At 38.4% G+C, this 25,446-nt stretch overlaps 1 protein-coding gene across 5 annotated transcripts in view; it reads left to right on the top strand.

Annotated features, from left to right (window-relative positions):
* FRMPD2 (FERM and PDZ domain containing 2) overlaps positions 1–25,446 on the top strand; it is a 67,789-nt gene that overhangs the window by 30,466 nt on the left and 11,877 nt on the right. For 3 of the 5 annotated variants that reach the window (XM_087767242.1, XM_087767240.1, XM_087767237.1), the window contains 20 exons: positions 42–158; positions 633–868; positions 1,416–1,520; positions 2,016–2,109; positions 2,620–2,705; positions 2,901–3,048; positions 4,117–4,331; positions 5,584–5,682; positions 6,870–7,234; positions 10,473–10,767; positions 11,683–11,841; positions 12,512–12,686; positions 13,794–14,004; positions 15,169–15,206; positions 17,029–17,115; positions 17,552–17,616; positions 19,114–19,275; positions 20,155–20,326; positions 22,191–22,270; positions 24,365–24,450. In XM_087767242.1, the coding sequence (XP_087623368.1) occupies positions 42–158; positions 633–868; positions 1,416–1,520; positions 2,016–2,109; positions 2,620–2,705; positions 2,901–3,048; positions 4,117–4,331; positions 5,584–5,682; positions 6,870–7,234; positions 10,473–10,767; positions 11,683–11,841; positions 12,512–12,686; positions 13,794–14,004; positions 15,169–15,206; positions 17,029–17,115; positions 17,552–17,616; positions 19,114–19,275; positions 20,155–20,326; positions 22,191–22,270; positions 24,365–24,450 (2,995 nt within the window). The remainder of the gene's footprint in view (positions 1–41; positions 159–632; positions 869–1,415; positions 1,521–2,015; positions 2,110–2,619; positions 2,706–2,900; positions 3,049–4,116; positions 4,332–5,583; positions 5,683–6,869; positions 7,235–10,472; positions 10,768–11,682; positions 11,842–12,511; positions 12,687–13,793; positions 14,005–15,168; positions 15,207–17,028; positions 17,116–17,551; positions 17,617–19,113; positions 19,276–20,154; positions 20,327–22,190; positions 22,271–24,364; positions 24,451–25,446) is intronic. The other 2 variants (XM_087767239.1, XM_087767238.1) reach the window with 2 other exon arrangements.

The raw sequence follows: 25,446 nt of genomic DNA, 5'->3' as shown, positions 1-25,446 counted from the left end.
TAGATGTGCTTTGTCTCGTTTTTATCCTTTTTTTTTTTAAGGAGGACGACTCATCTCTGTGAATAACATTAGTCTCGAGGGTGTTTCATTTAATACTGCAGTTAAAATCATACAGAACTCTCCTGATGAAGTGGAGCTCATCATTTCTCAACCCAAAGGTATAAAGGCAAATGCCTTTGCTGTCTGTGGAATGCTAATAGTTAACTCAAGACACTGGTATTTATTAGGCAGTGGGATGTAGTAGTACTTTCTTGCTACTCAGTGACCAGTTATAACCACCATAGGCTAGCAGTGAGAATAGTCAACTTCTAGTAGGTATCATGTGATCTCTGTCCTACAGTCTGTATGAAAAAATCTATTATGGGCTGCACTGCTGAATACCAAGGGAATTTTGGCATTTCTTTCTCTGATAGAGTCATAGTCCTCTGCAGTGATGAAGCAAATACATTTCTCCACACTTGTAACAGCAGCGCTCCATTTTACAATGCCTGACTCATTTTATAGATCTGATTTCACAACCAGTTGATGTAGGAAGTTACTTTGTCCTCCTGTGCTGAGGTAGAATAATATTAGCCTTCAAGTTTACTTACTGTTTGCATTCAGCAATGTTTTATTTTGGTATGGCTTTACAGATATGTATGAAGAAGGATTAAATGAAGAAAAGAATCTATCAAGAGGAAACAGCACTAGTGGATCTGAGATCTCTTGTGTAGACAGTGGGAGAAAAAAGATTCAGGATTGTCATACAGCTCTCCCCGAAGAACAGGACATAAGTATAGATGAACTTGAGAAGGCTCTTTCTTGGAGTTTAGCACCAAAATTGGGCCCTGGGATTCCAGTTCCTTCAGCTGATAGCCTGGATGTGGAGGTAACTGAGATTTTGATGCTATTCAGTAACGTTACACCCAGCATGTGTCTTGACAACATGCCAGCTATATTAAGAATGGAAAGTAACCAAGAAATTAAAAAAAACAAGGAAAGGAGAAAGAAAACCTTAGAAGATGTTCCTTGTTAAATTACATTGGAAATGTCAAAATGATGTGAAAAAATGGGGAAACCATTCCACAAAATGTTATTAAAAATTCTGCTCCCTTTTCCAGTGGAGGTACAAAATTTTGATTATTTTCTTGCAATCTCTGAAGTTTTCAACCAGACACAGAACAGCAACATTTTGTGTCTAATTTCCTACGATTAGACAGCCTCTCTATCTATACTCAGCTTATGCACATTTAGACAGATTATATTTTGAGTAACATTAGTGTAAGCTTGAAATAATGTCAGTGATATAAATGGTACCACTCCAGGCAGGATCAAACCTTTTATATCTTCTGGAAACTCTCTCATTTTTTTTCTTCCTTTCCCCCCTTTTTTATTGAGATGCTGTAGTCTCATTAGTGTTTATATTTTTGAGACAGGAAGATGATTCTTTGCACTTACCATCTCCATCTGAAACCAACTCAAAGGAAATCTATACTGTGGAGCTCGTTAAAGAAGACGGGACTTTTGGAATCAGTGTGACTGCAAGTGTTACTGTTAATCTTTTAGTGTGTCTGCCAATGTTACATGACCAAGAAACATATAGGGAAGTGTATTTAACTGGAACAAAGACAGAAAGTAGGCTCATAGCAAAAACTGTTAGCATGGCACTTTTCAAACCTAAGTGTCCGATTGACAGAGAAAGCATAAAGTACTGGCTCTGCTCATTCCCCAGTTCTTGCCCACAGAATGTTAGCATAGGGAAAAATTTATGACCATTTAGTAAATGTTTTTATTTAGCCACATAGAAATGCATTGCATTTTTCTGAGAAAATAAAACAAGATTACTGCCTAGGGAAGTATATTACAACTAGATGAGACTTTGGAGTAACATCCTCTTTCCTTTTTTTCCTATTTAAAAAAACAAAATGTAATTCCTGAAGCAGTTGCTTTGCAATGCATGTGTTAGTTGCTTTGATTTTTATTACAGGAAGAACATGTGAAGACTTCACTCTAATCTGTGGGCATCTATTTTGCAGGGTGGAATTAACACTAGTGTGCGTCACGGTGGGATATACGTGAAGTCAATTATTCCCAGGGGACCAGCAGATAAGGATGGACAAATAAAGATAGGTAACGTCTGGCAATAAAACTCTGGGCTGCAGAACTCAATGTTAGTGTGGAATGCTTGCCACGGGGACAATGAAAAACATTTGGGATTGGAGGTCATACAGCTGTGAAATGTAATATGCAGTCTGTCATTCCTCAGCCTGTCCCTGTACTACATGTAGATATCCCACTGAAAAACCAGGAGCCTCATCCCAGCATTATACAGTTACTCTCTGTAGCTGCACATCAGGCTAGTGACTCTGACATCTACTTTCAGTGTTGCTGTGATAACCAGATACTACCACTGCATTTACTTACAGAATACCCTGGTGTGTTTTAAGTGCTAGTTATAGAATGCTGTACAACAAGCTGTACTGCTTTCATAAAAAGTAACATAATTTGACACATGTAAGCATGAAGATCTATTGCAATGTGGGTAGCCTCAAGGTCTACACCCATTGAACTTGAACATCAAAGCAACTTGACCTTTTTTTTTTGGGGGGTGGTTAGTTTGTTTGTTTTCTTTTGCCTCAGGTGATCGTCTGCTGGAAGTAGATGGCATCAGCCTCTGCGGCATCACCCACAAACAGGCTGTGGAACACCTTAAGAAATCTGGCCAGGTTTGTACAACAGCAGAGATCAATAAGATACCCAGTAGAATAAACTGCACTTAGTGAGAAGCACCGTAGCAAAGCTGGGCCAAAAGAAACTTCCTCACCCCACCCCATCCAAACCCATTCTCCTAAAAAGAAAAGTAAAAAGACTTAGGGCTCACTGTGTACTATGTAACTGGAACCTGTTCATCATTGTTTTAGATTGCCAAGCTGGTTCTAGAAAGAGGAAACTACCAATTGGCAGAGCCATGCCTGACTGCTAATGACAGAAAGGAGGACCAATGTGCAGTTGTTTCTGTGGCAACATCCTTCACAGACGGTACCAAGGACTACTGCTTTTTGACAGATGGTGAGTGATAAAAAAGGAACTCAGGGTGACTTCTTACAATGTGCAAGAAAGGACTGAATGAAAATAATTCTATGAAATTTCTGTGGTTTGGAAGGAAAACTGCATACTGAATAAAAATATAATGTGCAATATCAATAGCATTATCAAAAATCAATTCTGAACAAAATATTTCTGATATACTTAGAGTTACAGTTGCTAGATATAGCTGAATTTATCCTAGGCATAAATACTGCATCTCTCAGCCTTCACAAGACGGGGCTGGCAGGGGACGTACCTGTCTGTACTCTATAGCACTCTCAGGCAGGAAGCAGCTGTGTTGATGTTGCCAGTCTGTTACCCAAAGAGAGCACCGCCAGCACAACTGCTGGTGCTGTGTCAGTGATGAAGCTAGGGTGAACTGCTGCTCCAGGACCAGGACTGGAGACTGCCATAACTCAATTTCTTAAAAGCAGAAGATTCAGAGATCACTTTCACTGAATTTAGCCAATAAATAAATGCTGTATCTTTTACTGTAAGGCTGTCTCATAAACACTAAGTCTGAACCATACTTTCAAATGGGGCAGTTACTCCTGTACATTGTCCCTAGCAGAATGGGGTTCAGCTGCAAGTATGGTATTTGGGAAAGAGCTGGTCTCTTGTTCTTGTCTGGAAAGACCGGTAGCTCTGATTCTAGCTTATGCTGGTTAGTGCAAGACCCAAACTAACATCAGGCAGCTACAGAATAGTAAGATCTACCCAACACTTACAGAAGAATGTCAGAAAAGGATAGCATTTGAACCTTTTTATGTTGGTACAAAAGGCTTCTTTATTTTATGGGCTTGTACCAGATGGCATAAAGTCTGTGAACACACGGTAGAATAGAATCTAGTTCTCCCCATTCGGCCTGTGCAATTTCAAGGGCTCACGTAAGTTAAAGAAACACTAAACCCTTCTTTTACCATTAGTATCAGTAGATCCACTTCTGCAGCGCCCAGGGAAAAGGTCTGCTGAGGGTATAATTTACATCAGCTCCTTAGGGGGTACATATGCCACAGCTCCCACTCTTTTTCCAATCCCTGCTTTGAACAGATAATACATTTGAAGTCAAATTGACAAAGAATTCTGGCGGCCTCGGCTTTAGTGTTCTACAAATGGAAGGAGATGCTTGTGAACACCTTGGAGGAGCTATTGTCAGAATCAAAAGACTGTTTCCAGGCCAGCCAGCTGAAGAGAACGGCGAAATTGAAGTTGGAGACATCATTTTAGCTGTGAATGGGAAATCTGTTCAAGGACTCTTGTATCAGGTACCAGGCAGTACTATCACTGGACCTCCTGATGGGTAACATGTTAATAAAGACAATGGGATGAAACTGCATTTAAACTTAATTATCACCAGAGGGGATCAGAATTTGCATATAATGAATCTGATTTCTATGTAGGATTCTTCTCTAGAATTCTTATGGAGAATTTTCTTCCTAACAGAATTCTTACAGAGAATTTGTTCTGCTATTTAATTTATAACTTTCTACTACTGATGCACAAAGTCTACTGTTAGATGTACACCAGTTGTTAATTAATGGGAATCTTTGTTGCCATTATGCGTAATTGGAACACTTTTTTCCTGTGGTCATTTGTGCTTTGTAATGTCATGCTAAATACTATGCCCCAGATTCATATCTCTACCAGGTGAGGCAAATCCAGTGTAACTTTTTTACCTGGAATGAGAAATTCTATACTCACATGAAGAAATTAAATGGTAAAAAAGAACATGTGGATTTATTTATTTTATTGCGCTCTTTTCACCTTATGAAAATTCCTGAGTTTCATAATGTGCATTAAATAGATAAGATTGGTAACAAACACAAATGATGAAACATGCAATTTTCCCAGTGACAGGTCATTCATATAATTAAATAGCTAGGTCAAAAGATGAGGTGCTAAGTCCTAGACACCTGGAGGGGTGCTGTAATTGTACTCCATTTGTTTTTTTCTAACCTGGAGTCTGTCCTTTTAATTCAGTTTGTGCAGAGGGCGAGACAGGGTGTTTCGGCCTACAGCTTTTGATTTTGTTTTTCCCCTCTAGATTAAGTATTTCAACTCACGCTATAGCTGAAAGCTGAATACCACTGAATAGATATTATGTCAAGGAGGGGCTTTGAGAAAGTCTACCTTTGGTTATGTCAATATGGCAGTCTGTGGAGCTATGCTGATGTAATTGACTGAAGATGTGTCTCTGCCACATGCAGTTTGAATGCATTTGTCTGAAAATCCTGTTTTCTTCAAGAAAAGGATTAATTTAAACCTATGTGTCTGTTGGTGGAACAAGAGACTCTGAACAGAACTGATTTTACTTTAGATACACGTTCACATAAAAACTATGGTCCACTTATATGACAATCATACAGTAGTGCATTTTGGCCCCCAGACACTGCTGAGAGGCACAAATACTAGGAATCTGGCATTCACAATAAAAATTGTCTCCATCCCCATTGGTAAAGCGACATGTACTATAGACTGTGTTCCGTAAGAAATTTAATACACACTCTTCCTGCTTAGGATGTCCTGCACTTGTTGCGAGGAGCTCCTCAAGAAGTCACACTACTACTTTGCAGACCACCAAAAGGTGTTCTTCCAGAAATACAGCAGAGTGCCCTGGTAAGGCAAAGCTTCTGTCAGTAAACTTGCTTCTGTAAACCTGGAAAAATACTACTACATTTTCTATCCAGTCTTGAACAGGGCAACCTTCCCTTTTCTCCAAGGCCCTCTATTCCATTTCTTTCCCTTCCCAGCTTCAACTCAGTCTTTAGAGTTCAACTGATTCTTCCTTAGCAACCAAAATAATAGAAATCTGATAGATGTGAAACATGTTTATCCCAGCCCAACAACTTTTGAATTGCTGTACTGTCATTGGAGTGAAACAGCACATGCTCAAACAGATCTTCTAGAGATGCTTCTAAAAATGCTCTACTAGATCCTCAGCCAGAAACTGCAGATATTCTCAACTGCAGCTATTATAACTTGTGGGCTTGAGGTAGCTATATTACTCGCAAAAGTGAGAGGAAAATACAAGAGCTTTTCCTATCCAGGCTACCTCTTAATAAACTTCAATAAATGAAATAATGGTTTCAACTGGTTATTCAGCTTCTTATTGACAGTTAGCAGAATCTGGGGTGGGGGGGAGTGGGGGCAGAAAAAAATCTAACAGTAGAGACTGCAGAAACTAAAACTGTGCCATTGGATGCGCTAGCATTATTATACCTGCTTCTTGAACACAACTCATGGACACATACACAGGTGCTCTTATAATGAACATGCATTTGCATTACTCTTGCTCCATGCAGAATGGCCCACTCATGATTCCTGTGCCCCAAGGATTTGTAAGTGCTGTCCATGGGCAGACAGAAATGACTGTCACGACCCTCTCCAGATAACAAACTGGCTCCTGTTGCTCTCCTGCAGCGTGCCCTTGGCTGATTTCTATGGTCAGTCGCATGGGAGTCAAATCTGGAAGGCACTTCTATATAGAAGAGAATATAGATGCAAAGTTGAGGCATGATATGAAAAGAAATGAAAGGCGCCACCTATAGCAAAGAATTAATTGGGAAAAGTGAACTTGTGTAGTAGTTCCCTGGCTGGAACTCCTGAAGAATGTAGACGATGAGCATAAAGACAAAACAGCTATTTAGTGAAAGAGTACCTCCCTGTATTTTTTCCCTCCCTTCCTTTGATATTTTCACACTCAGATGCTTATTGATACTGCCTCTTCAAATTACTTTGTTCTTAAAGCAAAGAAGATGGGAGATAAAAAAGGAGTTACACTAACCTTTCTGTTATTTTGATAGACTCCAGCACCATCTCCAATTAAGGAGTTTGTGGCCAAAATGCCAGGCAGTGCAGAGGCAGAAAATAGTATGGATCAGTCTACAAGTGATGGAGGTAGCACCTCTCCAGACCTCGAAGACTGCCTGGATTCTCCAGTAGCAGCAGATTTCAGTGAGCCTCCTGAAGAGGACAGCTCAACTTATGAAGAGCAGGAAGCTGATTTTCAAGAGAAGCCCATACAGAAACTTATGACTCCCAGGGAAAGTTTCTATAAGCACCTTTGGAAGTTTCATCAAGAAGCTGCCAGTTCTGAAGTCTTCCACTCCCTGGAGGAAGAAGCAAAGCAGAACTGCTACTCACCATATGAATTTGGATGGGCCAAGAGGTAAAGAATACTGAAATCTGCTCTGCAGCCTTTCCTTTGGCTCTTAGAATTTTGAAAATGAATTGCTTAGGTTTAAGTACAGGGCTATCTGCTTCTAATCACTACTGATTACTGAAGATTTTGTTTTATCATCTTATTCTGACTATCCTAATCTGCTGTCTCTATTTACTCTCATCTTATTAGAATTTTGTGTTAGTCTACATTGCAAGACAGTTGTAGAAGTGCTGCACTACTGTAATCATTTATGCTGTTCGGCTGAAGCTGCCTGCAGTTTGAAATCAGTGGAAAGACTCTTGTTGACTTAAATAGGAACCAAACACTTTCTTTTTATTCTATGATCTTTTCATTTCAGTTTTCTCAGAGTGGACTTAAATAGGCACCAAAAATGTCGTTCTTATTGTATGATCTTTTAATTTCAAATTTTTTCAGAGAAAATAAAAAAACCTCAGAAGACAAACTGTGATCAAGCAGCAAAAAAAAAAAAAAGTTATTTTCCAGTCTTCAGAAGCCGATAGAAGCCCTGAGCCAGCAAAGTTATACAATAAAATACAGTGCAAATGGACTCAGCCTCCTTTTACATGCTTTTGGATATACCAAACACTGGCACACAGAAGACAATCCATTCCATTTTAATCATCTTCCCTAGTGCAAAAGAATATAAATTATCAGAACAGAAAGGATTGGTAGAAAGACAACTTTAGTAATTTTATCTAGAAACTAATTTCTATTTTTCCACACAGTCACTTGAAATCCTTTTGTTACTCTTGACATTCACCAAGCACAGAACCAGACAGTCGGAGATACCAGTCTCTGGGGAGTCACAGCACTAGCTGACTGCAAGTCAAGTAGGACCATAATGGCAATTCATACTTTTAGCTCCTCTGTCTTGAGAGAAGCTTCACTCACATTCATGAGTGAAGCTCCTGCTTACATATATGCTTCTGTACTGCTGAGAAAAAAAACAGCAGAAATATGTCTGTAGCAAACATATTTGCCAAGAGATGCAGTTTTAACAAAACTAAGTTTCTTGTGGGAAAATATAAATTCCAAGAAAAGTTTTGGATTCTTCCCAAGAAGGAAGTTCTGAAATAAATGTTTTTGTTTGGTACATTCTTAGTATCATTTAGTTTCAACTTTTGCATTTTCAAAAGGCAGCCAGAGCAGTTTAAGACGGCATGCATTTTAAACAGTATTTTAAATGTAATCTCAGTTTAAATGACACTTCCAGCTAAAAACATATAAAAAAACCCAGAAGGATATAGTCATTAATGAAGGAATTCCTTTTCATTAATGAAGACATTTCTTTTCTTCAGGTTGCTCAAAACTTTTCCTGCAAATGTAGAAATCTGATATGAATTTTAAAAGTTCCCTACACAGGTTTTCACATGGAAAATCCTTTTCACTCTTCTTCTCATTGCCACCAATAAGAGGCTTTGAAAAAGCTGCTTTGAAAACCTTTAACCCATAGTTTTCCCTTGTGAAGTCCAGGTGTAGTGGTCACAAGACTCCAAAAGAAAGCTGAGCATGTCTAGAGCTCATGCAGGACCAAGACTCATGTTATTTCCCGTGGTGATGTAGAGATGGGCTAGAAGCTGTCCTGTGATTAAGCCACTGCTGGCGCATTGCCACGAGCTTGTGTAGCTCTGCCAAACACCTTTCATACCCTTTGAAGTTCAGTCAGCACTCCACTAGCACATGATAAGCTTCTACTACACCCACATTGACCAACATCCGTTGAACTCACTCTTTTCTTTCCTGTCTCCAAAAGAAAGGAGCAGATTGCATTTGCTGTCATCCTTAAACATTTCTTTTAATTATCCCAGTCTTCTTCCACAGTATTGTAAGTATCTGTTGTCCAGCTATTAAAGCACAAACTGTCAGCTTCATTCTCAGTTTTGCTGTGCTGCTGGACATGGCCAACTTCTCATTTCCTTCCTGCACAGATATAAGCTAACGGACTAGATTGCTTCTCTCACTGAGGGCATACAGCATGAGCCTATAAGTTTTACTTATTTTCATTAGTATTTCAAAAATACCATCAAAGGCTACTAGCCATATCCAGCCAAAATGCCAGTTTTGCTACTTTGCTTTATATTTTCCTTCTGACTACAGACGACGTTTGAAAAAGAGCTTAACACTGGGGATTTTCTATGATTTCATATAAGACACACAACTTGTGTTTCTTTTAGTTGTATGTGTTTGCTTGGGAGATGGCAGACACAGTTCGGTTCTATCAGAGAGCATAAGATCCTAGGCGACTGTTATATATGAAATTATGGCATCTTTGCTATGTGAAGCATTAATGAAAGCTAGGTCATTTTAAGTGTTTTTAAGATGAATGAGATTTAGCAATATTTCAATAAAGATTGATATGAAGAAAACACACACTTTAAAAAAAATGTGTTTCAAGCATTTCTGTTAGCTTTAATGGTAAAATTAATGGGAGACAATGCTATAGTAGTCTATTAGAGTTCATTAATGACAACAGCCAAAACAATATCAAACACAACACATACGATTACAGTCTGGGCTTGAACATGAAACGTGCTGAATACTGTCTCCAATGTAGTGGAATAAAATCAATAATAATTTTAATTCAAGTAATTGAACAAATCCATTGATTTCCATAGGACAACTCTTATGCTTCAAGGCAAGCATAAGAATAAAAGCAGGGTTACAAAGAAAAGTCAGAACTTGTATTTTTTATGAAGAGACAGGAATCATTTTATATTTCATGTTTCTGGTCTGTGCTCTAGTTACCAAGGAAAGACTTGTAGGAGCCAGGAATGTGGCTGGCATTCCTTTTTCAAGAAAAATGCAAATATGAAAATTGCAGTAGTATTGTAATGTGCATACCACTTACCAGATAAGTTAGTTAAGTTGTTTATGGCAGCTGAAATAATTAATGGTCTAGGAATTGTCCAATTATTCTTTTCAAGAAGCAACCAAAGTACTAATTAATGCCTTAAAGGAAAAAAAAAAAAAAAAAAAAAGAGTGCAAGATTTTGCATAGGCTGTTTTCAAATTCTGAAAGCTTTTTAATCTTTTAACTAGCTTTGCAAAATAGTGATTACTTTTTTATTTTTATAGTAACACTGGAGGATGCATACAGCTATTTAATCCGTAACTAGTACTTCAGTTAAAATTAAGGTCGTGTATAAGCAGTAGACTTTTCAGTGGCCATCTAATAAAGCATATGGAGGAAAACCCCAGCACTGCAATCTTTTTTATTTTCCAGCCACATATTTAATAAGAGTGATGATGACCTATCGAACACAAAATGTATGCCTGAAACTCTCTCTCTAACCCCTATTGATGAAGAGTATCTCACTATCAGCTCAACATCTGTGACCTCACTTTCACGGGGAGGAAGCTTCGAGACACTCTCCACAACCATGGCGACCCCACAACCACGTGTTTCTGGTCCTTTCTCATCATCCCCGCCTGCTAGAGAGACACATGACAGTGGCAACGAATGGGAAGACTTGGAGGAACTAGAGGAAAGGAAGGAAGAAAAGGAAGATTGCACTAGGGTATGTGATAGGCACCAGATTATTAACAGGTAGAATATGATAAGGGAAAAGGAACAACTTTAAGAATGCAACATTCTTAAACAGTAATTTTAACTCATTATCTATGCTATTTCTGCATGGCTTTTTTTACTTTCCTGAATGTCCACAATCTTCAAATAAAGCAGACCTTCCTCTATGCCCAGCTCTCCAGAATTCTTTACCATTTGCCTTAAGGCTATATCCTTGCTTTTTGCATCTTACTATTTCTTCAACTTTCCAGCATTCTGTAGGATTATTCCCAGTGTACAAAGGCCTAAAAGCCCTCTAGTACCCTCTAAAATTAATTGGAGTCAGCTACTTATTTTTTTTCTGTTGTGTTTTAAACCCATGTGGAAAATCACTTTGTTACAGTGATACTACTGTAATGTCCTGATAAGAAAGTATGATCCTTGTGCTAATTATTATTCAAAATATAGGGCTCAGTCCTGCCAAATGCTGAACATCTTGCATTCCTGCTGACACTAATGAGCTCTGAATTCCTACTAATTTGAGAGCACCAAGGACAAAATTTAGGTCCAGCCATTTCCTTCAGTGATAGCGATAACAACAATGATCTCTGCACCCTACTATTGCAATGCTTGTCAGCTCAGGTACTGCAAGCCTTTCTTTACACATTTCAAATGCCAAAATTCCAGTCCCGATGGCATTCTCTGCCTTATTAGACACTATCAATCAATCACCATGAAGCTCCACTAGGTAAAAGGAAGTAAAATTAATTCTGGAATAAGGCAGTGACAGATCAGAGAAACCCTTATGTGTGCTCTTATTTATACCATCTGAGGATCTGATTCCTATCTGCATATAAAACATAATGGAAGATGTTAATAAAGCAACAGAAAAGCCTACATCAAACATATCTTGTGCTTATTTTAATAGGAAATGGAGATCTTTGTGACTTTGTCAAAGTCAGAGAACAACAGTTATGGATTCTCTGTAGTTCTTAACAAAATGGACAACTGCCTGTATGTTGATGAAATCTTGAATGATCCTGCCCTGTCTGATGGAAGACTAAGAAGGGGAGACAGAATCATTATGGTACAGTAATCCTTTGAGTTTATACAGAGGAGAGAATATTTGCAGATCAATGTCATTTAGCTTTGGTATTCTTCCTTCCGTATGGTCCAGTTTATCACATATTTAGGCATGCAAGTGTAAATGGATCCCATAATAAATGCAATTCTGCTGACTTCAGTGGGACAAACTTCAGACTGAATAGACAGTATGACCAGGCGAATAACATGAATCATCTAGCAGCAATGCAAGATAACAGAGACATTAAATGCCTTCCTAATTAAATGACATAAACTGAATAAATGTAATAAGATAGGTGACATACAAAGGATGCAGAATTTATGTCCTTTGTAACGTATGAATAAAGCCTGTTTTCAGCCTGGTTCATCTTCAGTTTCTTGCATTAGGCTGTCTTCCTTGGTTTTTGCTACAAGACCTTGAGTTTTGAGAAAAAAGAGCTATTTTTATGAAAACTCTGCATTCAGAAAAATAAAAGTTCATAAAAGAAATCTTACTACAATCTTAAATGTTGCATTCACTGGCATTAAATACCACAGCAAAGCAGAAACCTGAAAGTGAAACCTAATTTAAGTTCATGTGCAAAATTTAGAGTGGAGGGAGAAGTACATGATGGTACAGTAATCCTTTGAGTTCCATGAGATCTATGACATCATTTTACCGGTTTGTCATTTAGGTGAATGGAATTGATGTCACATCTTTACCATGCAATGAAGCCCTGACTTTACTGCAAAGCTCTCCTCCTGATCTGCATCTTGTGGTTGGTCGTGCTGACAGTGATCCGCATCCCTCTATTAGGCCGGATGAGATTCCTGAAATTACTCTCACAAAAGGTGCCAATGGACAGCTAGGTGTGTAGTAGATACTATGCATACTACTTTGGACAGGGATTACAGCAATCATAAGAAAATGATAAGCAACTGTGGTCTTGGATCTATATGATCCTGAGTGATCTTGACACCTTTATACTCTCCTCCATCACCCATGACCAAGGAAGGGAGAGCTTTATTTTGGGCAAGGCCTTAAAGGAAATACTAATATCTCTTTATTAGACCAATGAAGATAGTTGGAAAAATTATCTTTATATTATCACCCTATCAACTGAAGTGTCTGGCAGATGTCCAGTCTTGTATTTTTATGTTACTGATATACAGAAGTTGTTGGTAGTTAGATAATAATGTCTACTGCCTGCTGAGATACATAAAGATCTGTTTGGAGGGGAAAAAAAAATAAAAGGCAAAGTTTAAGAAGGACGAGCCACTGGTTAGAGCAATAGAGTTCGCTATTCAAAAAACCTCCACTGAAATCCTTGATTCACCACAGACACAAGGCTTTATTTACATTGTGCGATACGAGTGATAAAAGAAATCCCCACAGTGTGAGTATCTTGGTATTTCTGCAGAATGTGATGAGTACTGCACACAGATAAACCTGCAGACCCAGGAAACAGTATAGCTATATTTGCTCAGGTACAGCATCCTGTTTCCAGTTCAGAAACTAGCTTGTTCGGAGCTTGCTTGAATATAGTTGTACAATTCTGTTTTGCCCTGTATATGTATCTCCTTATTTGTCACATGCCTCTGTTCCCTGTGTTACTCTAAAGATTGCAAGGCACTTAAGCACTCTGGTAATGAAGGAGTTACTGCTATGCAGCTAAGCACCTTATTCAAATGACTATTCAGCATCAGGTGAAATAAAGCACTATGGAATAGCTGAAGCACAGAGATGGACAATACCATTTAATTTTTTTCCATACTTTTTTAACACCTAATTGCATTTCACTCTCCCAGTCCAGCTCTTACACGCCGTCTCACTGGGGCAAGACTGTTGTTTATAACGTTGGTGATTTGTTCAGCCTGTCTTTCAATGACCCACATCTATTCCATTAGGCTGTATGTCACTGACAGTGAAATTCAAAACGTGCTGCCACAAAAGATGCTTTCTCTGCATTATTCTAGGCTTGAAGCTGACAGGAGGAGCTGGAAGCAAGTTACAAGGTATTTATGTGCTAGAGATAGTGCCTGGCTCTCCTGCCAGTGTGGAAGGCAGTTTGCAGCCACGAGATCAGATTGTTTACATCTGCGGACTGTGGACTGAGGGCATTAGCCTGGATGATGCAGTGAGAGCGTGTGAAGCTGCCACCCAGAATGTCCAAATTAAAGCCACGAGGTAAATCTGAGCATACTCAATCTCAATCCTAATGTTAAAGCAGGTTTCTAAATTTCACATCAGCAAGTCAAACAATAAAAACAAGACAAACTACAAGGAAAATGCTTTACCTCAGAGGTCTGCATGTTGCAACCTGATACATAATATCCATAAGGTATCTTAACTCCTTGCAATTACAGCAAACACAGTGAACACAAGTAGACTCATACGACACAAATGAGAACTCTTCAGGCTTCATCATCCAAACACAAATGTGAATCCTTTAACTGTGAGGCTGGCCACCATTTTCAGATATCCTGTTCTCCAGGGAAAATCTTCTTTATATTTCCACCGCTAGTGCCAACCTTCTCCATACATTCTCAGATTCACAACTACAGGCAAGAAACTACCTCTGATGAGAAACTCTGAGTAACTTCCAACAGCCAAATATTTTAGAAAGGTGTTAAAAATGCAGCACTTAATCCGCAGCAAGTTAAGAATTTCCCTCGTCAGTTCTTGGCTGCACTTCAGATTTATTGTGTTCTACAGTCTGATAGAGCATCAGCAGAGGTCCTGGACTGATATAGAAATAGCTTCCAAAGATCTCAGAGGACCAGTCAAATAGTAACCCAGAAGTATGTGACCAGCTAAGCTACATAACCAGAGTTAGCAATAGTGTGTCTGTCACAGCTGTCTTTATGCAGTTCAAACTTTTATCAATGTTTTATTAACTTGCGCTGGGCTAGCAGATGAAGAAACTGCAGCCTCATTATACTACTTGCTGTACAAGCAGTTAGTAGGCAACACACCCTGATCATAAGAATTTACAATCTAAGGAGACAAACAGAAAAAGAGTAAAGGAAATTACAAAAGATCATTCCCACTTTATAGAGGGGGAACCGAAGCTGAATTCAAAATGTACCACAAAGCAGTTCTGTATTGGGACGGATGGTTTAACATGTTCTTTCTTTCCCCAATCCATTTAAATAAAACATTTCACTGTTGTTAAATGCAGTCAAATATTTTATATACTGATATAAATGCTCTTCAGGAAAGCACCATTAACAAAATCATAGAAGTACAACTACAGTTTAGACAACTGACTTTCTAAAAATATTTTTCATATGTGCTTTACAAAGCATGCAGCTCTTAATGGCTCACATATTTCACTTTTTCTGCCCCCAGAAATGGCAATCCAGTGGTTCCTATAGAGCAGGAAAATAGTAAGTAAGGCTAATATTTTTGGTTTTTAGTTCAAAACTTGCTTCTGATTTTGGGAATAAGCATAAGGTATTGATTCACTGCATTTAAAAGGTTATTAACAGATTGTAACTTGGCATTCAGTATTTCTGTTACAACCATTCTAAGGGTCTGAAGAAAAATTGGTAGCTATTTAAAGACAGAAATAAAATGTATAGATCTCTGTAAAAAAAATATTTATTCCATTTTGCATAGTCAGTTTCTATTTTTTTAATTTGTTGCTGTTAAATGGGAACTTTACGTGGTCTCTTTTGACTGAAACTACTCTCTAAGGGGTTTTCCAGCACTTTTTGAGCCACTATTTAATATGAGCCACTACATCATCTAGACCAACTTTTTAAACTGTTATCAATAAATCTATAGAAAATCAGAAACAGGCAGCACCAATATCGCTTAGTTAATATAAGAGCATTCCTATCGGGGATGATATTTAATACTATAACTGACACGAAACTTCAGTAATCATCTGCACTAAAAAGACTTGATCAGAATTACTCTAGCAGTAGGAGTCTCAGCAAGCAGAGGTTGCATCTGCACCATGAGGTGGAAGGATAGGTATCACATCTACATCACTGCACAGAAAGTGTATTGGCTATGCAAGTAATACTTTCCAGTGTTCATTTGGCTGGAGTGTTAAATCAGGTCTAACCTACAGTTTCATTTACCTGAATGGATATCTGATTTTTTTTTAATCATGCAAGGATGACCTGAAAAAGTAACCCTGGACCAGAATTGCTCATATGCCTACACTCAGCTGAATACTGGCATATGGCTGCCTGAAGAAATTATCCCAAGTCAAGCTAGTTACACATTTCCTACTCTACAACAACTAGCCACGTGTTTGGTTTTATAAACTGAAGCAGCTTATTTGTCTTATTGAATCACAAGCTTCTTTGAATTTACTACAAGACACAGATAAAGTTATGTGTACTCTCAGTTACTGTGGTATAACTAAAGCATGGTAAATGCATGTCCTGGTTAGGACCTTGTTTACACATCCTTGCTCCATAAGCTTTGCAGATTTCAAAATTTCTCAAGACACCTTCAAAATAGCTTACCAGATCTGATCCACCTCTGATACAGATTTTTGAACTCTACAATGGTACAGTTACCTGCCAGAATCTGGTACAAGATTCTTCCCATTTATAAGGCACTTAAAAAAATCTATAGTAATTTGGTATTTGGTGTTCTGTTTGCTATCATCTCTGATAGATTTATAGATAAATCTATAATAATTTGCTATTAAGGAAGCAAGCCTTCATTTTATAGACTCTCTTAGTTACAAAAAGGCATACTAAAATTGTAAATGCAACAGGGAGCTCATTTTCTATAATTTGTACATTAAGAGTACTTTGTGGAAGACAACTAAGATCACCAAGGTATGATAAAGCAAAACCCCAAAACTGGGGGTGGGTGGGTAGAGGTGGGAGCGTCAAGAAACGCACGTTATCTTCTTACATATCCATCTCTGCAAACACCCTGCTTCTTCCTCTGCCTGATCATTGCCACACGTCTAGAATGACTCACTCTGATCTCCGACTGTTGTTACAATTTTAAAAATAGCAATGACTGAGATGCAATATTTCTGCAATTCATGACAGAATTGTTTATATCCCTGTAGGCAAACTTAATCATGCAGTAGTAAGTGTCTCAAGCTGCCTCATCTAGTATCAATATTGGATATTGATGCTTTGTTTGATAATCTAAGCACAGAGTTTACATTCCCTTGTGTATATGAAGGTTAGCAGGAGGCCTGTCAGAACAAACCTACATGTATGCTTTTAGGGCCACCTGCTGAGGCAGAGAAAGCCAGTATTTCTTTCTCAAATGAAAACCTGAATCCCCAAGAACAGCAGCTGCTGCATCAACATGGTAAGGATCTTTGTATTTTGCAATTAGGGTTTGTAAAATTTTGTGCTCTCTTTGAAATAAAATAAGCCTGTAGGTGGTACTGGCAGCACCTGGGAAAGATTAATTCTTCATAAACAAAACTGCCTCCTCAGAGTTTCAGAGAACATTTTATACATTACCTGTTGTCCATCTGGTGTCTCTGGCCCTGTAACATGCAGCTTTTAAAGCTTGCTTTGGAATCTGCTCACTGGGAGGTAAAAAGTCTACAGTGATAATGCGCAGAAGGCTCAGTTCACAGTTCAGGAGTGTAAGCCCACATAAGTTCACAGGAATTTTTTTGTATTTTACATGTCAAATATAATACGTTTTATTATGTCTCTGGATATGATTTTGAGTGTTATACTATAGAACATTTTACCAGTACAACTGTGTAAAAATTGTTGCTGATTTTTCACAGAGAAACATTTGGAGGAAAAAACCTGTGGTGCTCAGCAAAACACTCCCGAGTCTCCAGAATGTAAGGTAAGTGACAATTTTATCAAGTGTGAGACAGCCCATCAAGTGAAGTGAGCTATATGGAGTGAGATTTTTTCAATAGCAGTATTTAATGTATTTGCTTCTTCTCCAGTTTCTTTGAAAATGTGAATATAATGCATTTGGAGAGTGTCCTGTGAAGTGTTGAATTGTTTCAGCATTCATGGACTAGAATGTGCTGAGCACTTCCTGGGGTCAGACTCTTCTACTGCTATTTTTCATTGTATAATATCACTATTTTACCAGCTTGGTAATACAAGCATGACTCATATAATGTAGCCCCTCCATGAGGTCTTCATAGTACTCCTAACAGCTTACAAGTTTAATCCTTAGCTTAGAAAGAAGATAAAGCACAGGAAAAAGATACAGAATGTCACAGCATGGGATCTGGGGAAAACAACTGTAATTGTGAAGCATTTTCCACAACAACCTTTGAAACCTGAGATTAATATATTTCATTCTGAAATTCTCAGATGGGGCATTTGAAAAGAGGGTAAAACTACTCCAAACCGTTGGAGTATTATGCAGCATTGGCATAAACCATAACAGTTTGAATTTGGCACGAGTAATGCCATTTTTGAAATTATTAATTCCTAAAATACACAAGTGTGTTCTTTGAAAAAAAGAAGTAATTTCCATGCTCAACATACAATGCTTCAAAATTCTTACAAGTGCAAACATCACTTCTTTTTATGCAAACATGTTACTTGAAATTACCCACATTGGGACTGACATTTCATGGGAATAGATTTACTAGTTTTCTCTCGATTGTGGTTTGCAAAAAAGGCCTGTATCTTGTTAAAATTAGACCTCCAACCTGGCAGGAAAATTGGAACAATTTTCTCACTTTTGATTAAGTCATCACTATTACTGCTTTTTCCACACCGTTTAATCTATGATGATTTATCTGTTCAACTTGCTAAAATAATTTCTGATGTTATTCGCAACATTGGAACTAGTCATGCTGCAAGTCATAAACATTTCTAGGTTGCTGCTATTTCTGACATAATACTTGACCCTAAAAAAGCAGCTGATTTTAAAACTGAATGAAGTGCTAAAGCTGAACAGATGAGTATGTTGGGGCTGCAAGGTTAAGATTTTCATCATAGAACAATAAAAGAATGGAGTACATACTGCTGGAGATGAAAGTGACTTGTTTGTCAATGAAGGTGATGTATCTGATATATTATAAAACGATTACAAAACTATATGTCTCCTTGGTCTTAAGAGGTTATTTTCCCCTCCAGCAATTATTAAGAAAGATTATGGAAATAAGTATGTACTGTTTTCATTCTGATACATACATGCAACTGCTATGTTAATCACTGGAAGTTCCATACACCTATTCAAGAGAAGGATATATCCCATAATCTACATCAGCCAGTGAGGACTGTGAAGCATAATGGGATTCTTTGGTATTAAAAATGCAAACAAAACACAGCCCTGAATAAACTCCACTTTAGACTGCATCCTTTTCTATTGTAGGACTTCATTATTAAGATTGAGCTGGAAAAAGCAGAAAATGGAAGCCTAGGATTTGCACTGGTAGGTGGAAGAAATGGCAGGGCTATCCTAATAAAAGCCATCAGCCCAGACAGCATTGCAGATCTAGATGGGAGGCTTCAAGTTGGTGACATCCTACTTAAGGTAATGCTTGTTCTTCATTGTTTTGCCCTACATTTTCTCTAGTTACTCTATAATGAGCATTCTGTTCAGTATAAAGGTTGTGCAGATTGGAAATCTGGGGCTGCTTGGCATAGCAACATATAGAAGGTGGTGTCCCTTGGGTCCTGGGGGTCAGAGGGCTATTCTGCTACCCACCCCTTGCCTAGAGTTCAGCTTCCTGTGGGACTGGGCCTCTCTACGGCTGGAAGGTGGCTGTTGGGCACTCCAGCAGATTACCAGACCCAGAAGAGCAGGGCAAGCAGCAAAGGGCAACTACTCCATAGTGTAACTGTGCCCAATGAGGATTACACATGAAAAAAATCAGGGAAACAAGAGTTAACTGACCAAGCGTGCAAATAACAGCTAACCAGGAGGATACTGAGAGGAACCTATCATCAGTGCCAGGCAGGTATTACAAAGACAAGTAAAAAGCACTGGAATTAGAGCTTTTCTGTCTTTATTTAAAACGTTACTATGTTAACCACCTTTTAACATAAAGAATTTTTTTTTTTTACCTCAAATTATTTTTTTTCTTCCCCCTCCAGGAGTTTCAATATTTTTGTTTACTTTTCTATTTTTCATTTACTTCCATCTCTCCTCCATCTTCCTTCGGAGTGGTGGGAGAAACAGTGCCCTCTTAGTGTCTCAGAAGAAATGCAGACTATCCTTTTGTGGTGTACTCCTGGCAATCATGGCATAAAGAAGTAGAGGAGAGGATCAAGCAAGTTACTAAAATGGGAGGGGGTGAGGACACATGAAGTGCAAGGAAGTTATATAAAGAATGCTCAGTGCTGGGATATGTGATTAAAAAAAAGCTTTCTGTTACAGGAATCTGGAAGTACACATCATTGTATTTTTCAGGTGAATGAGACTTGCGTGTCTGGTCTGCCACGCCAAACAGTTATAGATCTGCTGCGGAAGGCTCGAGGCACTGTTCAACTCACTGTCTGCCGAAGCATGGCTTTGCATTGGGCTTATTTAGGCAATCAGAGCAACAGGATACCTTCTCCCCCAACCACAAAAGCAGAGCCTGGTAAGCAGCAACATCTGCTCAGTACATTACAAAAGTAGGATTATGTGTTGCCTGAATTCAACCTTCCTATTAGCAAAACAATTCAATATTGTTAACTTACTCTCGATTCATTAAGTTACTCCCAATTCATAGCTGTTAGATACAAACGCACTCTTCACCCTGATCTGCAGCTCTGGCTAAGCTACTCAAGACATAGGACCACAGGGAAAGAATGCCCAAGTGTGATTTTTTTAAATCTAGTAATAGTGGAAGCAAAGCTGCAAGACCCTTAAAGATGCTTTAGCTCAGCTTATGTTTCTAAGTCACGAAGGTTCCTGATCCGTGCTGATTTTACCCAATTTTATACAACTTACTGATGGAATCACAGCCAATTACTGACCCAGCTGCTAAAATACATTTTCCACAAATTTCACATCCCAGCACTCCTACCTTATCTCTTGGAAGTACTGCACCACCTGTTCTGCCTGGCAGATAGCTCCTCTCCCTTCTGTGCTTGTTCATGTTCAAATCCAGAAGCCTCTGCTCCCAGGTTGATTGCTATTAATTTGAGAGCACACCCACCTGTATAAGGCAGTACTTAGAGAGCTGACTAACTCAAATGGAAGAAACTTGTGCTGCAGGCTCTGCTCTACTGAATACTCAAAATTTAAATACTAATTAAAGCTGAGAGTTGAAGCAAGGGTATACTATTACCAATAGGTTATGGGTTTATATTCCTCAACTTTCTATTTCTTTGAACACTGAAATGCTTCCTATAGTGTGGAGAAACTTCAACGAGAAGAATATAGAATTCCTCCTTAATATACCTTCTGGCCTGCTGGTTACAAATTGGAGGCTTTGTTTCAAATCTTCTCAGGCAAGAAGCCACTGCCATTGCTATTTACTTTCTCCCCAGCTGACTAGGGAGAGAGACAGAGCTGACTGTGGGTTTTGGATATATTTTACATCAAACATTTGTGCATCTAGTCAGCTTTACTGATGCAAACTTACCTGCATAGATATTTTAGGCAATTCTGCTGTGAGGCAGCAGCTGCCTCTAGGGTTTAAGGATCTCAATTTTTTCAGTATCTATTAGACTGAACCTAATCTTCTTGAACTCATAGCCTGTGTCATAAGCACTGGACACTCCTTCACTTACTGGAAGCTACCCTGTGTATTTCAAGAGCAAAGCTTTCCCCTAAGGATGAGAAAACTATGCTCAGCACTGGCCTGGAAGGAGGATGTTCACTGCCCCATCTCTACTCTAGTTTAATTTTGGGGGTTAACAATGCAAAAGAAGTGGAAGGACGGCCAGTTATGAAAAGGCTGATTGAAGCTCTTGCCTTATTAAGGGCTGTGGAAATGTTCCCATTCACTTCAGTGAGACTAGCCTTTTCTCCAGCTCTGCAAATTCAAGGAACTAGCTGTGGGGATGTTTATTTGCATCTCACATCACATCAGTGAATTACACAGTTGCTGGAACGTTTAAATTGTTTTCCTGGACCAGCAAAACCCAATGGTATTATAGAATCACTGGCATCTAAGTTAATCCATGGTATTTGTCCCTTAGCACTGCAAAGGAATGGGCTGGGTTAGAGAGGGCAGATTGAAATTCTGTTTCAGGTTTTTTATAACTGCTGTTGATATAGGGATCTGCTTCAGTGTATCTTCTGGCAACCTGAATTATGCTGGCTTCTTCAGTGGTGATATATGGCATTTCTGCTGTACTAACCCATGAAAGGGATATTCCATGCCAGTTTCTGGCACTATATCTCAGTGCCTCTTCCAAGATCAAAGTCCTCTGGTGTGGGTGGCACAGAAGAAAGGAATCTATATTTTCATGCTTTATAGGCATTTTACTTTGATTTTGTTTTCTGGTATTCAGACAGTGCTGAGGGAAGCCTGCGAGCTCAGGCTGTTTTCACTTTCAAGGAAGAAGAAGAATCCAACCAGATGTGCATCAAGGTAAAATCTGAATCAGGCTTCTAGACGTTATAAGGCAATGTACTCATATGTTTGTTGACAAAATGGGTTTGCTGCAATGCAGGCAAGAACCACACCTTCTTAATAAAATAAGACTAATGTGAGGGAAGGGTGCTGCAATGACTGGAACTGCTAATATTTGAATGAGTCAGGGGATTCCACCGAGATAAGAGCATATGATTAGTATAATATGTATACTAAAAAGGTGGGGGGAAGGAAGGTTGCATATGCAAGTCTAGTTCTCATGCTTTATAATATTGGAATGAATGATTTGTTAATTTTACCATTCTTTCAGTATTTTAAAAACATATATTTTAAAAGATTCAACTGTCTGTCATTAATATTCATAAATCCAAGGCACCCAAAATTCTTCAAACATGGTTATGTTTTTGAATCTTAGTAAGTCCTGCAAAACATTCCACATCAAATTTTACAGCATCTATTATTTCTAAGTTTATAACTGTAAAACCTCTCCTCAGAAAACGTGATATAGGTCTTCTTATCCTCCAGCACAAATAAAAAAACCCAAACCCTGCCTCAACCAATATAATCAAACTAGAAAAAGGAAAATGGAAGAAATCCTTGATTTGAATAAGCTGAGAAAACCTTGAAGAGGAATTTGTTTGAGGAAGTTTTAAGTACACTGTTGGAATGGACATTGGAACTAAACTGTTAGAGATTGGTGAAATGTAATAACAAAACAAGGTCATGTCTATGATCTGACAAAGAAGTACACCCAAGAAATAATATCAATGATGAGAAGTAGTAGGTAGTACTAAGGTTACGGGTTCCTTATTAGATCCCTGAGTTAGCAAGGTATTAAGGCACACTTTTCGTTTTAAGCATGTGGTTAAGTCTATCTAGTTCAGCACAGCACATGTCTAACTTTAAGCACATGCTAAAATTTTTTGCTGACTTGGTTCCATTAACTCTCTCTTCTTCATTATTTCCAGCTTGCCTTTAGATGTCTCCTATGAATAGAAACTATTTATGCTTTGCTTTATAGAGCACAGCTGCCATCTACTCCAAAGACGTAGACTTTGAAAATGACAAGCTACTGAAAAAACACAGATGCAAAAAAGCAGCAGCAAAATACCTTTCCTTGGCAAATAGAAAATAAAAATCCATATAGCATTCTCCAATCAGTGTAGTCAGTAGGTGCAGAAACTGGGTAAATGAATTAATGGTTAAGTAGTCAGCCATGAATTCCTCTATTCTAATGGGGAAATACAAGCACAGAAGTAAGAAAATAAAGTGTAAGTGGCAGCTACCGTTAAGATTCTGTGGGGCATTCAGTAGTTTATACTGTGTAACATGCAAGGGTGGTTTCTGAGTGCATGTGGAATATTAAACAGGGAAAGACGAAGAAACACCACTCAACTAAAATTTAAATAATTATCTGTCAAGTGTTACAACTGAGAAGGAGCCACTTCCACATACTAACGGCAGATGTCCTCCATCATTATTTAAATGCAGGACCCAGTTATCATTCTCTAGGACAGAAAACCAGCCACCAATACTATTGCTTCTACTGTGTATGGAGGGTGATCAAGGGTCTGCCTTCTCTGTTAGTTGAGTGCTTCTTCGCAGAGCAGCTGCACCCTGCTTCTAACAGCTGGCATCGTTGTGTCTGAGATAAAAAAGGGAAATTATTACCAGCAATTCCATCTCAGACACTGGTGCTTTCTGCTGCCAAGAGCTGGGAGGTGAAGAGTAGAGTGTGACTCATGATTCCTGTGATTGCATTTTCTTTATGAGATCAGAGAGGATATAACTGACATGAACCTTTTCAAAGTTTAGTCATGCATGCTAAGTTGTAGAGATGTCTGAAAACTGTATTGTTATGAAACTCACAAATACAGCTGATGTGGCTTTTTAATCCTAGTAGATACTGCAATGCTGAGTCAAGGTTATATATTTTCATCTGAAAGTGAAAACTAGTCTATTTTTCCTTTCCTTCTTGAGTGAACGACACATTTTTGTCAGATATAAGAAAGATTGTTGATGAAAGTAACTATATTCTTGATGTTTCTGTTTACTAAATTTTCACAGCCTTTTCTTATTTTAAACCTGCAGGATCTGGAAAGTACACACAATTGCCCTCTGCAAGGTCAGCTGGCTGGACAAGACTATAAGGATATCATCAGTAACATTTCAGACAGGTAAGTCTTTCAAATGCAGTAAAACTATTAAAATAAATAGCACGGATAATTTATTTTTATATTTCCAGAGCTGTCCTAATATGGTATGCAATTGCACTCATGTCCTAATTGATAGAAATACAGTTCTATTGGAATGCAGCTCCATCTGCAGTAAAAGTTGCTAAACAGCTTCCACACAACTACTAAGACAAATGAAACAGAAGCTTCTAGGTGTAACAGCTCATGCAGACGTGCCTAAGCTAAGGAGGAGAGAGAACAGTGGTAGCGCTATCGCGTTGGTGTGGGCAGGGTCCCTGTGGGTTTTACTAAGTGTTCCAAGCAGGTCTTGCAGCCTGGGCTGGGCCCTGTGCTACCATGGCTGTAGTGATACAGATGTTGAACTCCAGACATCTGGGAATCAAGAGAATTTGAGGATGTTACTCCAAGGAAAGTATATAGTACAAGAAGAGAAGAATTTTACTTCAAATTTTAAATCTACAGTACAATGGGAAATCAAATAATGTAGTGTTGATAAGACATGGGCAGTTTTGTCTATTACAATGATGCAGAAATATGAAATATGATTATTTTCTTTATCACTTATAAACCACATAAGTGGAAAAAAGGACTAAACGTTTACATTTAAAACTTAAAATTTTTTAAGAACAGTATTTAGCCAATCAATTAGGGATGCAACTCTTCCCTAACTTACCTGCTTGCAGAGATAAAGTTTGAAAGAAGCTTTGAGAGCATCTACAAGTGAGAACATCCATGTGAACATAAGCTCAGTGCCTCTTGCTATTATCTCATTGCTAATATAACATTATCTTGTGATATACCAGGTAATCAGGTGTGATTACTATTAAATTATCTTGCTCTGTGTGCAAGACACACAAATGCATCTATGGCTAATACAAAGTTATCTTATCATATATAGGGATAACAAGTATCTTTTCTGGTTGTTTTGCAAATAGGATGGTTTTCTGGCCCCTGTCTTGTGACCTGAATCTTTTTACT

Source organism: Nipponia nippon, unplaced genomic scaffold (genome assembly GCF_047370975.1).
Source record: "Nipponia nippon isolate SJK-2023a ecotype South Korea unplaced genomic scaffold, ASM4737097v1 scaffold_3, whole genome shotgun sequence".
NCBI lineage: Eukaryota > Metazoa > Chordata > Aves > Pelecaniformes > Threskiornithidae > Nipponia > Nipponia nippon.
Note: the sequence above shows the minus strand (reverse complement) of the source record. Positions and strands in the feature narration are given on the sequence as shown.